At 45.0% G+C, this 13,860-nt stretch overlaps 2 protein-coding genes and 1 long non-coding RNA gene across 19 annotated transcripts in view; 1 reads left to right on the top strand and 2 right to left on the bottom strand.

The window, feature by feature from the left end:
• LOC126143123 (disks large homolog 5-like) overlaps positions 1-13,860 on the top strand; it is a 1,046,479-nt gene that overhangs the window by 219,831 nt on the left and 812,788 nt on the right. The window contains exon 1 of one of the 12 annotated variants that reach the window (XM_049915313.1): positions 10,800-10,935. The exons of the other annotated variants lie outside the window; for them this stretch is intronic. Within the exon in view, the coding sequence (XP_049771270.1) occupies positions 10,837-10,935 (99 nt within the window). The 5' untranslated portion in view covers positions 10,800-10,836. Of the gene's footprint in view, positions 1-10,799; positions 10,936-13,860 lie in introns of those variants that run through there. 12 annotated transcript variants of the gene reach the window in all.
• The window catches only part of LOC126143121 (disks large homolog 5-like), an 886,848-nt gene that overhangs the window by 567,803 nt on the left and 305,185 nt on the right, over positions 1-13,860 (bottom strand). The window lies entirely within an intron of this gene.
• The window catches only part of LOC126143160 (uncharacterized), a 237,725-nt gene that overhangs the window by 193,371 nt on the left and 30,494 nt on the right, over positions 1-13,860 (bottom strand). The window lies entirely within an intron of this gene.

Genomic DNA, 13,860 nt, shown 5'->3' with positions numbered 1-13,860 from the left:
GTGTCGCTGTGGCATGCCGATTGGGCTGCACTTACCGACAACAAGCTTCGGGCCTTAAAACCTCTTCCCGTGGCTTGGACGTCCTCCTCACGCCCTTCTCGGCGGGAGGAGGTCATTTTAGCAAGGTTACGAATTGGACACTGCCGGTTCAGCCATCGCCATCTGCTGACGGCTGCGCCTGCGCCGTTCTGCCCATGTGGGCACTTGCTGACGGTTAGACACATTTTAATGTCCTGTCCAGATCTTAACCAACTGCGCCTCGATCTTAAACTGCCTAATACTTTCGATGCAATTTTAGCGGATGACCCACGAGCAGCTGCTCGTGTTCTTTGTTTTATCAGTTTGACGAACCTCGCTAAGGACATTTGATGATGTTGTTTTTTAATCCTATGCCTGTCAGTCTCTTTTATCGTGTTTTCCCCTTTTAGTTGTTGTTGTCAACTTGTGCCTCGCGGTGCATTCTTAGAGTAGTCAGGGCGCTAATGACCATTGAAGTTGTGCGCCCTAAAACCACAAAAAAAAAAAAAAAAAAAAAATGAAACTCTGTACAACCTCTGGTTCTTTCAGTTTATCCAGGTCCCATCTCCTTAAATTCCAACCTTTTTGCAGTTTCTTCAGTTTCAATCTGCAGTTCATAACCAAGAGATTGTGGTCAGAGTCCACATCTGCCCCTGGATGTGTCTTACAATTTAAAACCTGGTTCCTAAATCTGTCTTACCATTATATAATCTATCTGAAACCTGTCAGTATCTCCAGGCTTTTTCCATGTATACAATCTTCGTTTATGATTCTTGAACCAAGTGTTAGCTATGATTAAGTTGTGCTCTGTGCAAAATTGTACCAGGCGGCTTCCTCTTTCATTTCTTACTCACAGTCCATATTCACCTACTAAGTTTCCTTCTCTCCCTTTTCCTACTGATGAATTCCAGTCTCCCATGACTATTAAATTTTCGTCTCCCTTCACTATCTGAATAATTTCTTTTATTTCGTCATACATTTCTTCCATTTCTTAGTCATCTGCAGAGCTAGTCGGCATATAAACTTGTACTACTGTACTAGGCGTGGGCTTCGTGTCTATCTCGGCAAAAATAATGCGTTCACTATGCTGTTTGTAGTAGCTTACCCGCATTCCTATTTTTTTTATTCATTATTAAACCTACTCCTGCATTACCCCTATTTGATTTTGTATTTATAACCCTGTATTTGCCTGACCAAAAGTCTTGTTCCTTCTGCCACCGAACTTCACTAATTCCCACTATATCTAACTTTAACCTATCCATTTCCCTTTTTAAATTTTCTAACCTACCTGCCCAATTAAGGGATCTGACATTCCACACTCCGATCCGTAGAACGCCAGTTTTCTTTCTCCTGATAACGACATCCTCTTGAGTAGTCCCCACCCGGAGATCCGAATAGGGGACTATTTTACCTGCAGAATATTTTACCCAAGAGGACGTCGTCATCATTTAACCATACAGTAAAGCTGCATGCCCTCGGGAAAAATTACGGCTGTAGTTTCCCCTTGCTTTCAACTGTTCGCAGTACCAGCACAGCAAGGCTGTTTTGGTTAGTGTTACAAGGCCAGATCAGTCAATCATCCAGACTGTTGCCCCTGCAACTACTGAAAAGGCTGCTGACTCTCTTCCAGAACCACACGTTTGTCTGGCCTCTCAACAGATGCCCCTCCGTTGTGGTTGTACCTGCGGTACGGCCATATGTATCGCTGAGGCACGCAAGCCTCCCCACCAACGGCAAGGTCCATGGTTCGTTGGGGGGAGGAAGAAGATGCTGTGATACGCAAATGATTAGCTTCTCAGAGCATTCACACAAGGTTGTCACCAGTGGTGACACCTACAACGTGCTGACATGAGGAAAGTTTCCAACCGATTTCTCATACACAACAGTTGACCGGCGTTGCCTGGTGAAACGTTGTTGTGATGCCGCGTGTAAAGAGGGGAAATGCGTACCATCACATTTCCGACTTTGATAAAGGTCGTATTGTAGGCTATCGCGATTGCAGTTTATCGTAGCGCGACATTGCTGCTCGCATTTGTCAACATCCAATGACTGTTGACAGAATATGGAATCGGTGAGTTCAGGAGGGTAATAAGGAACGCCGTGCTGGATCCCATCGGCCTCGTATCACTAGCAGCCGAGATGACACGCATTTTATCCGCATGGCTGTAACGGATCGTACAGCCACATCTCGATCCCTCAGTTAACAGATGAAGACGTTTGCAAGACAACAACCATCTGCACGAGCAGTTCGACGACGTGTGCAGCAGCACGGACTATCAGCTTGGAGACCGTGGCTGCGGTTACCCTTGACGCTGCATCACAGACAGGAGCGCCTGCGTTGGTGTACTTGACGACGAACCTTTGTGCACGAATGGCAAAACGTCATTTTTTCGGATGAATCCAGATTCTGTTTACAGCATCATGATGGTCGCATCCGTGTGTGACGACATCGTGGTGAACGCACATTTGTCATTGCCATACTGGCATATCATCCGGCGTGATTGTATGGGGTGCCATTGGTTACACGTCTCGGTCACCTCTTGTGCGCATTGACGGCACTTTGAACAGTGGAAGTTACATTTCAGATGTGTTAAGACCTGTGGCTCTACCCTTCATTCGATCCCTGTGAAACCTTACATTTCAGCAGGGTAATGCACGACCACATGTTGCAGGTCCTGTACGGAACTTTCTGGATACAGAAAATGTTCAACTGCTGCCCTGGCCAGCACATTCTCCAGATCTCTCGCCAACTGAAAATGTGTGGTCAATGGTGGCCAAGCAACTGGCTCTTCACAATACGCCAGTCACTGCTCGTGATGAACTATGGTATCATGTTGAAGCTACATGGGCAGCTGTACCAGTACACCCCTTTCAAGCTCTGTTTGACTCAGTGCCCAGGTGTATCAAGGCTGTTATTGTGGCCTGAGGTGGTTGTTCTGGGTACTGATTTCTCAGAATCTATGCACCCAAACTGCTTGAAAATGTAATCACATGTCATTTATAGTATAATATATTTGTCTAATGAATACCTGTTTATCATCTGCATTTCTTCATGGTGTAACAATTTTAATGGCCAGTAGTGTAAAAATTTGTAACATCTAATATATCATCCTTGTAGCATGATATTTTATGACATGCTGTCTGTTGGCTTTTGTTTTGGGTTCTTCAGCTGATGTACGATTCATAATTTTTCTGATGTTTTGCCAGTAAAAGTGGCTGGCATTGTCAAAGCTTCATCCTCCATTGCTGGTGGCGGAGTGTAGTGGAGTCGAGCTCGCAGCTGTAGATTTTATGTACCTTGTGTGCAGATGTCCAAGGACCTTGTTCCATAGTAAATTCCGGTGTGGTTCTTAGCTTGCTATGTGCAGCAGTCGTTCTGCAGCATGGGAATTCAGGATCCGTTCACCTTGAGGTGTTTTTCATTCTTGTTAGTTAGTGCCGTGTTTGTGTATTTCTGTAGCTGCTCTGATCAAGCAGGTGTGATAGCTCTTGTCTACAGCAGTAACTTCCATTTCGATGAATTTTACTGTGCTCAGTCACACACAATGCGTACTATGTACATGTGGAAAAGTTTGTATTGGAATGACAGGATGATCAATGAACACCAGGACCACGTAAAATAAGCGGCATTGCAGGTTGGGGCAGGTGCAGAAATTTGTCTGGCAGAGCATGAGACCAGCCACATAGTAAAATTTGCTGACACAGAAGTTACTTGTGTAGAGATTAGCTATCACACCACCTTGTTCGGAGACGCCATAGAAATACGCAACATGACACTAGCTTCAACAAGAAAGAAGAAAGCTTCAAGGTGAACAGACCCTGGATTCCCTTGCAGCAGTGAATGACTGTTGCAGATAGTAACGAGAGAACTGCACCGGAAATAACTACACCAAACCGAGCAGTCTGTGTGCCAGCAGTAGTCTGTTTTTGTGCCAGCAGTAGTCTGTTTGTGTGCCAGCAGTAGTCTGTTTGTGTGCCAGCAGTAGTCTGTTTGTCGCCAGCAGTCTGTCACGAAACCTTCAGTTACTTTCTACCATTTTTTGTAATGGACATGCAATTCTGTTCTTTTAATTTGAGTTAGTTTTTATGATGGAATTAGCTGAAATAGCATTGTAAATAAATATATTAAGTGATGCTGATGTTTTTATTTGTGGAATATTCACAATGATCATGGACTTGTACAGGAAATTTATTTCCTGTATTGTCACTTCCAGATTGTTGCATGAGAATCTCTATGTTGAAGCTTTAACATGACAATACATGTAATCATTTGTCATTGCAATAGCAAGATGGCATGTCTGCTTAATGATGGGACATATGTGGTGCACTTGTTGTCTAGGGGTAGTACCTGTGAGTACTAATCAAACTGTCCATGGTCCCAGGTTCGAAACATGCCACCACTTAAATTTGATTAATAATCGTGATTGTCAGCCAAAGACTTCCGGCATAACAAGCCACCCTCATTCTTTCAATGGTCGGCCTTCTCAAAAGGATGAGGAGTGGACAGAGGTTCAGAGCAACTGGGGTGGGTAACTGCCCTTAAAGGCAGAAAAATCAGCAATGATAAACAGCATGAGGATGCAGAAGGCAAAGGAAACCACTGCATTAGAGGCACATAACTTGTATCCTCAGGACATGTGGCCTGTAAGTGAGTGTGTCATGATGACCTCTCCATTGCCAAAAGATTCTGGACTAGTCCCCTGTTCAGATCTCTGGGAGGGGATTGCCGTAGGGGAAGGTGACCTTGAGAAAAAGCTTCAATAATCAATGAAAGGATAACATTCTAAGAGTTTGGCCATTGAATTTCAGAAGTTCAAATGTGGCATGGAAGCTAGAAAATACTGAAAAGGGAAATGCAGAGGCTCAATCTAAATATAGTAGTAGTGGTGAGTGAAGGGAAATAAAAAAGACAAAGATTTTTGGTCAGATGAGTATATGGTAATACCAACAACAGCAGAAAATGGTATAACATAAGAATAATTTATTATGAATAGTGTGTGCCCCCTTGCAGGTCCGGGGGCTAGAATAGGTCAAAGGTATTACTGCCTGTCATAAGAGGCAACTAAAAGGAGTCTCATGCTTTTTGACCTTTGTGATGGTCCTCTGTAGGGTTTGACCTCCATTTTTCAAAATTTTCCTGACGAGCAAGCCAGTTGGGTAAGGGCACCTTACATGGTGCTTCGTGTCCATCGTGCATCGAGATATATAGCCAACTTCCTTGTTCTGGCATTGCAGTCCCACTCATCCTCCATCTCTTGGGTGAGGACACCTTTGTGATTGTTTTCCTCCACCCACTATGCAGTGTAGTTTTCTGCACCGATGATGACCATGGAATTCTTTGCATCTCATATCCAGCACTGTAGCATGTCCGTTGTGGTGGGGCTGCCATGTACCCTGTCGGTTGATGCCTCCACCGTTAACTCCCCACGTGTGCCAAGGAGTAGATGCCACTCACCCTGGGGCATCAGGACTCCCGGCAATGGCCATCATGCCAGGTGGCCTTTGCTGCGGCCGGGAGGTGCCCGTGCTCCCGCACCACCTACTTCGGGTGCAACAACCCTCCGCCCTCCCTCCCCAACCATCAGGGATTTCAGTCTCCACTTCTGAGCCAGAGAAGCGTAAGGCCTCTTCGGCTCCTCTCACCAGGAAGGGGTCCCTTTGGTCACTTTCTTCCAGGTTTCTGCTAGTGGGAAAGGTGACACCTGCCAGTGGCTGAAGAGCCCAAAAGCAGCTGGTTGTAGGGCTTCACACTCATCCTCAGTCCCAGAGACTAAATCAGTGAAGTCCTCCCAGCCAGGGAAACCCAAGGAACAGTACGAGAAATCAGAAAAGAAGACCCCCAAGAACAAGGAACTTGTGGTGGCGCCCACACCACTGCTTCCTAAAAGCTCTGCTGGACCCTCACACACAATGGATATAGACTGCTCAGGCAAAAAGTCGGTGGCAGCAGGTGACCCTGAGGCATAAACTGCCTCATTGAACGTTCCAAACCTTCCCAGTCGCACGCTGATGTCATTCTCCAGTGGAATTGCGGCAGTTTTTTGCACCACTTGGCTGAGCTATGGCAACTGTTAAGCTTTACACCTGCTTTCTGCATTGCCCTCCAGGAAACCTGGTTCCCGGCAATGCAGACACCTGCCCCCTGCAACTATAAGGGATATTATATGAACCGTAGCTATTATAATAGTGTCGGGTGGAGTTCACATTTATGTCGTAAACTCGGTCTGTAGTGAAAATGTGTGCCTTCAAACCCCTCTTGAAGCTGTGGCTGTCAGAATATGGATGACACTGGAAATAACTGTCTGCAACGTATATCTCCCTCCAGATGGTGCAGTACCCCTGAATGTATTAGATGCACTGATTTATCAACTCCCTAAACCTTTCCTACTTTTGGGAGATTTTAACGCCCATAACCCCTTGTGGGGTGGCACCGTGGTTACTGGCCGAGGCAGAGCTGTTGAAACTTTACTGACGCAATTCGATCTCTGCCTCCTAAATACTGGGCCTGCCACACATTTGAGTGTGGTTACTTAGTTACTTGACCATTGATTTATCAATTCGCAGCCCAGGACTTTCCCCATCTATCCACTGGAGATCACGTGACGACCTGTGTGGTAGTGACCACTTCCCCATCTTCCTGTCACTGCCCCTGCGTCAGGCCCACAGATGCCTGCCCAGATGGGCTTTAAACAAGGTGGATTGGGAAACTTTAACTTAAACTCTCCCTGACATGGTAACATCGATGTGACGGTTGAACAGGTGATCCCTCGCTCTTTAGGGTGCCCCCCCCCCCACCCCCTCCCCGGCGAAAAACAGTCCCTTGGTGGTTGCCGGAAATTACTGAGGCAATTAGGCAATTAGTTGGCAAGCTCTACAGTGACATGAGCGGCACTCTTTACAGTATCTGATAGCCTTTAAGCGAGTCCGTACCCGTGTATGCCAGCTTGTAAAACGACGGAAACAGGAGTGTTGGTAGAGGTAGGTGTCGACCATTGGGTGCCATATGTCACCTTCCCATGTCTGGACAAAGATCAGATGTCTTTTTGGGTACCAGACCCCAACAGGTGTCCCTGGTGTTACCATCAATGGCGTGCTCTGTACCGACGCAAACGCGAATGCCGAGCACTGTGTTTGAACCTCTGCGTTGGAGAACTACACCCCCCTCCCCCCCAGCCTTTTGCACCCTGAAACGGCGAGTGGAAAGGGAAGTCCTCTCATTCACTACACGCCACAGTGAACCCTTTAACGCTCCATTTATGGAGTGGGAGCTCCTCAGCGCACTTGCACATTGACCCGGCACAGCTCGTGGGCCGGATTGGATCCGCATTCAGATGATCTCTCTTCTGACTACAAGTGCCATTTCCTCATCATCTTCAACTAGATCTGGTGTGATGGCATCTTTTCATCGCAAGGCGGGAGAACACTGTCGTTCCACTGCTCAAACCCAGTAAAAACCCACTTGATGCGGATAGTAATTGGACCATCAGCCCTACCAATGTTCTTTATAAGCTGCTGGAACATATTGTGTGTTTGTTGTTGGGTTGGGAGATGGAGTCACATGGCCTAATAGCTCCATGTCAGGGCGGTTTCTGCCAGGGTCGCTCTACCACTGCTAATCTTGTGTCCCTCAAGTCTGCCATCCAAACAGCTTTTTTCAGATGCCAACATCTGGTTGCTGTCTTTTTTTACTTCCGTAAAGCATTTGACACGACCTGGTGACATCATATCCTTGCCACATTGTATAAGTGGGGTCTCCACTTATCCAAAACTTCCTCTAGCTCCGTACTCTCTGTGTCCAGGTTGGTGCCTCCCATAATCCGCCCCCCCCCCACCCCCCTCCCTCATATTCAGGAGAATGGCATTCCTCAGGGCTCCGTATTGAGTGTGTCTCAATTTTGTAGTGCCAATCAACGGCTTAGCAGCAGCTGTAGGGCTGTCGGTCTCCCCTTCTCTGTATGCAGATGGCTTCTGCGTTTTGTACTGCTCCTCCAGTACTGGTGTTGCTGAGCAGCACCTGCAGGGTGCCATTCACAAGGCACAGTCATGGGCGCTAGCCCACAGCTTCCAGTTTCCTGCCGCAAAGTCGTGTGTCGTGCACTTCTGTCAGCGTCGTACCATTCGTCCGGAACCTGAACTTCATCTTATTGATGATCCACTCACTGTAGTGAAGATATAGTGATTCTTAGGACATCCAGAAGCTCAATTGACTTAGTCAGCGTAAGCAGAAGTGCTGGCAGCATCTCAGTGCCTTCCGCTGCCTGAGCAACACCAACTCGGGTGCAGATCGCTCTACGTTGCTGCAGCTCTACAGAGCCCTTGTTCAATCCTGCCTTCACTATGGGAGTCCGGTTTACGGCTCGGTGGTGCCCTCAGCATTGCGTTTAGTCAACCCAGTGCACCACTGTGGCATTTGCCTAGCGACAGGAGCTTTTAGAAAGAGTCGGGTGACCAGTGTCCTGGTGGAGGCCAGAGTCCCTCGATTGTGGATCTGATGTGCACAACTTCTTGACAGTTTTGTTGCACACATTCGTAGCTCCTCTGAGCATCTGAATTACTGTCTTCTTTTCCCGCATGCAGCAGTTTACCTCCCGCATCGGTGGCCAACATTAGGGCTCACGATTTCGGTTCGCGTGTGATCCCTTCTCTCTGAACTGGAGTCCTTCTCTTTACCATCTCTGCTTGAGGTCCATTCACGTACACCTCCACGGTGTATACCTCGGCCGAAGCGTTGTTTGGACCTTTTGCACGGCCCTAAGGACCATTTTAACCCCGACGCTCTCTGCTGTCGCTTCCTCTCAATTCTTGACGTGTACTGGGACTCCGAAGTTGTTTACTCGATGGCTGATGGTAATGTTAGCTTCGCCTATGTTCAGAGACCATATTGAACAGCATTCCTTGCCTGCCAGCTGCAATGTATTTACTGCAGAGCTGGTGGCCATATCTCATCCACTTCAGTACATTCGTTCCTGTTCTGGTAAGCAGTTTCCTCTCTGTTCTGACTCCCTGAGCAGCTTCCGAGCTACCGGCCAGTGCTATCCTCGCCATCCTTTAGTAGCAAACATGCAGGAGGCCACGTCTGCCTGGGAACGGTCCACTTGTTCAGTGGTGTTTGTGTGGACCCCAGGACACGTTGAAATCCCAGGTAACGAACTTGTTGACAGGCTATGCGGAAACCTCCCCTGGAAATGGGTATCTCTGATGAAACTGCCGTGTGTTCTGTCTTATGTCACAAGGTTTTTCAGCTTTGGGAGACGGAGTGACGTAACAGTATGCACAACAAACTGTGTCATTAAGGAGACTGCGAATATGTGGAAGTCTTCCCTGCGGGCGTCTTGCATAGAATCAGTTGTTCTTTGTCGACTCCGTATCGACCGTACGTGGCTCACACCTAGTTACCTCCTCCGTCACGAGGACCCACCTCAATATCGCTGTGGCTTCCAAATTACAGTCGTTCACCTCTTGCTGGACTGCCCACTTTTAGCCGGTCTGTGGCGGACTTTTAAATTTCCCAGCACCCTACCTTCAGTGTTAGGCGACAATGCTCCAACAGTAGCTTTAGTTCTATGTTCTATTTGTGAGGGTGTGTTTTATCATTTGATATGAGTTTTAGGGTATGTCCTTTGTCCCTCTGTGTCCTCCACTGTACGGCTTTTAGGGTGGTGGTTTTAATGTAATGCAGAGTGGCTCTCTTCTCCTTTCTATTCTCATGATCAGCCAGCCATGGTAATCTGCATTCTAGTTTCTAATTTATTTTTTCTACTTCAGTAATTGTCGTAAACCTCTTTGTCTCACTTTGACTCGGACACACAAACAAGTGATCGTTACTTAGTTTCTGGAATATGACAGTTTTGTCTCCTGTTAGGATTTTGTATCGACATCTTGCTTCCCGTTGATAGAATTTTTTAAGCATTTCCTTACAGTAATTGACACTTCAGTTTTGTGGCATTTGTTGGGAACAGATCTTTTTCATAGCTAGATGTTAATGCAAAATCAAATACGTTGCAGTCTCATCGTGCCTTGGGATGTATCACAATAAGTCATGTGCCAGTCCTTCCGGATCTCATCTTAACATAATTTACTTCTCACAGAATCATGTTTGTGATGAATTGTAAACAGCCATCTGTGAAGGTGATTATCAAAAGTTGAACAATAGGATTTGAGGCACGGTTGTTGATTTTGGCCATTACAAAATTGTTAAGTCATATAACAAATCTCTCACACACAATTTCCATTTTTCGCAAGTTTCCTTAAATGCAAGCTGAAAAACCTTAGCCAGTTTCTGGTGAGCTGCTAGAATGAGTATGGTACAACTGGTGTCGTGCTGAAGTGGGGTTGATTGGTTGTGATGACACAGTTCTGTAGCAGTAGCCTGAAGTCTAGTTTAGGGTGAAAGGTGATAACTTGGTCGAGTTGATGAAAGCAATGAATGCGAATGCTAAGTAAAGGTTGTTGTAAGACTGGCATCTAGTATAGTCTAGGTTCATATTTGTTTGTATTTAAACAGTTCACTACAGCCGAACACTGGTTGTGCTGTTGTCATTCTAGTTGTTCGTCTGTTTCTGAGCTGTTTTTTCTAACAGTAACAAATGAAAAACTTTAAAACAGTGGTAACTGTGCATTTCACTAGGTGACACTACTGTGCTGTGTAATTTGCTAAATATTTGTAAATACCCTGATATTTTCTGATGTCTTGTAACTTTTGTATTTATATTATTTCTTTGACTATTAACTTTTATTTTTAACACGGCAAACCAATCGTAATAGCATGTTGTACTATCCAGTGTGTGTAATCCACAAATACGACCAATCATAGAAGAGATGATGATGCGCATCCGTCCAGAAGAGGAGGTGAAGATGATACGGAGACGTGTGGCTATGAGTGAAATGAAAAAGAAGTCTGAATCTGATGAAAAAAATGTAAGTTTGCACTATTTTAAAAAAGTCTCTGTGGTGATTATTTGCTGTTATATATTGTTAGAGGTCTAGTCGTAACAGATCTTCCTATCCATTCTTTTTGCATTAGCGTTACCATTACTGATACACCTGTGATTTTCCTCTGTACTTTATCATTCATAGACTGCTTGAGCAGATAGCAGCAGACCAGAGCAGCAGACCAGATCTATGTCATTCTGTTTTATGTATGTGCTTATTTAACCCAGAAATTGTCATGATGGTGTAAGATGTCTCACCATAACACTATGAATACAAGTAGCTCCAGTACACATGCACACAGAATGTTTTATGAGGCTAGGACAGTTGGTTAGCTGTGGTCTTGCTGAACGCACATATCTGGTATTTGCCTGAAGTGATTTAGGAAAATGACAAAAAGCCAACATCTGGGTGACAGGACAGAGCAAAATATTCCCGAAGATGAAGTCGGTGTCTGTACAACTGCAATGCTTCATTCAGTTGTTCATTGTTCTTATGTTAATTACATAACCTGCATGTACTCCCTCGATGGTAATATAGGTGAGCCATAATGGTGTGGTTAAAATTTGGGAAATCCAAGAATCTTGGGTTGTTGCCAGATTGTAATCAGTCACTTTCTGCTGCAAGCCTCGGTTCCACTTCAGTGTTCGGTGTGGCAGTGAAATGTTACATGTCTCAGTGATTGGGTATTTTTCATAAGTCTGTATGCCATGTTCTGAGTGAGCAGACTATTATTTCAATAGCTCTGTCTGCAACAAATTTCAGCTGGTAATAGCGAATATACTGTTAATGATTTATTAGAGGAGGAGATGCACTTGGATCGTAAGAAGAGATTCCAAAATCGGATATTGGGTTTTAAGGCATACCCAGATGCAGATACTCGGATCACGATTGAGTAATGAAGAGTAGAGAGAAGTGTAAGATAATCTTCTGGAAGAATCAAAGTGGAAGGAGTTGGATACTGAAGCACTGAGGATGGGCGAGATGTGTTTGAGGTTATCTAAGGCTGTAGATGCTGTGACAAAAAATTCACAGTAGGCAGTTCAGTTGAAGAGGAATGAACTTTCGAAAAAAGGGCAGTCACTTAAGTTGAACAGACAGACATAAAGGCAACGAAAGTGACTGTAAAGAAATGTTGGGTTACAGAAGAAATACAGGGTGAGCGCAAAGTCTTGCCCTGATCATAAAAAATTATAACAGAATAACCATTTGTCATAATAAGTTACATTTGATGCTGTTACATAGGCTAGTGTTACTAGTTGTTGCGACCAGTAGATGGTGCTAGTGCTCCACAACACCAATGCGGTCTGTTAGGTCACGTTAATTGCTGGAGAAATGGCATCAGAGCAGGTGAAAGAGCAATGTGTGCTTTCTTTTCACAAAACGAAATCACCAGTCGGTGTTCGGCGTAAATTTCGGGCTTCCTATGGACGCAGCCCTCCTGACTTTAAATCGGTAAAGCGAGGTATGCAAAGTTTAACGAAACGGGCAGTGTTGAAGATCGTCCTCGAAGTGGCAGGCCTTGTGTAAGTGATGCAACTGTTGATAGTGTTAGACAATCATTTTGACAGAGTCCGTCTAAATCGACTCGTCGATCTTCTTGTGAACTTCAAATATCGCAAGCAAGTGTGGTGAAGATTCTTCGTGAAAGGCTTAGGTTGTGTGCTTACAAAGTGCAAATTTTGCAGGCCTTGCAACCGAATGATTTGCTGACACATGCTGAATTTGCAGCTGAGATTCTAAACAGGATTGATGGTGCTAATGATTACTTAAATCGCATATTCTTTACTGATGTATCCACCTTTCGTGTCAGTGGAATGGTAACGAGGCATAATGTCCATACAAGGGGTTCAGAGTCTCTACATGCTACTGTACAGTTACTGTGAAACAGTGAAAAAATGAATGTTTGGTGTGGCCTCATGCATAACAAGGTTTTTGGTCTGTTTTTCAACACGGAAAAATCCATTACCGCTAACATTTACTTCCATGTTTGGCAACAGTTCATTGCCACACAGTTAGAAGAATATAGACCGTGGATACTTTTCCAGCAAGATGGAGCACCCCCCATTGGGCTTTGATAGTGCGTGATTTCCTGGATGAAACATTTCCGGATCGGTGGCTTGCAAAGAACGGTCCAACACCCTGGCCACCCTGCTCTCCAGATATTACACCCCTTCACCTTTTTTTCTGGGGCTATATCGAGGACAGTCTTCGTCACACCAGTTGCTGACATTGATGAACTGAAGGCTAGGATACAAGTTGCTGTGGATACCGTGACAGAATACATGTTACGAAACACCTGGTGGGAACGTGAATACCATCTCAACATTCTCCAAGCTACCGAGGGAGCATACATTGAGGTTTACTAACATAAGTGGTCTAAAAAAAACTAGTAACTATGTAACTGCATCAAATGTAAATTATGATGTACTTTCAACATAGCAGCACAGTCAGCAATTGTGATAATCTAATATATAAGACACTATCAGCCTCGATTGTGGTAATGAAACAAACCTTTACCTAGGTTTCAGCCCAAATAATTGAGCCTTCTTCAGAAGATATACCTGAATCTATAATTTGTCTAAGAGGGCATGGTCTAGAAATAAGACATGCCCTCTTAGACAAATTATAGATTCAGGTATATATTCTGAAGACGGGTCAATTATTTGGGCTGAAACCTAGGTAAAGATTGGTTTCATTACCGCAATCAAGGCTGATAGTTTCTTATATATTAGTAAATTATTATGTCAAATGGTTATTCTGTAATAAATTGTTTTAATCATAGCTGCACTAGTTGGAACACTCTCCCATAACCTCCAGGCCTCGATCTTCCCTAATTGCTGTCCTCCATCTGCCTCTGCCCACTTCTCTTCTCCCCCTCTGTAGCACTGCACACCAGTGTGCATGGGTCAG

Source organism: Schistocerca cancellata, unplaced genomic scaffold, assembly GCF_023864275.1.
Source record: "Schistocerca cancellata isolate TAMUIC-IGC-003103 unplaced genomic scaffold, iqSchCanc2.1 HiC_scaffold_782, whole genome shotgun sequence".
Lineage (NCBI taxonomy): Eukaryota > Metazoa > Arthropoda > Insecta > Orthoptera > Acrididae > Schistocerca > Schistocerca cancellata.
This window is presented reverse-complemented; position numbering and strand designations above follow the sequence as displayed.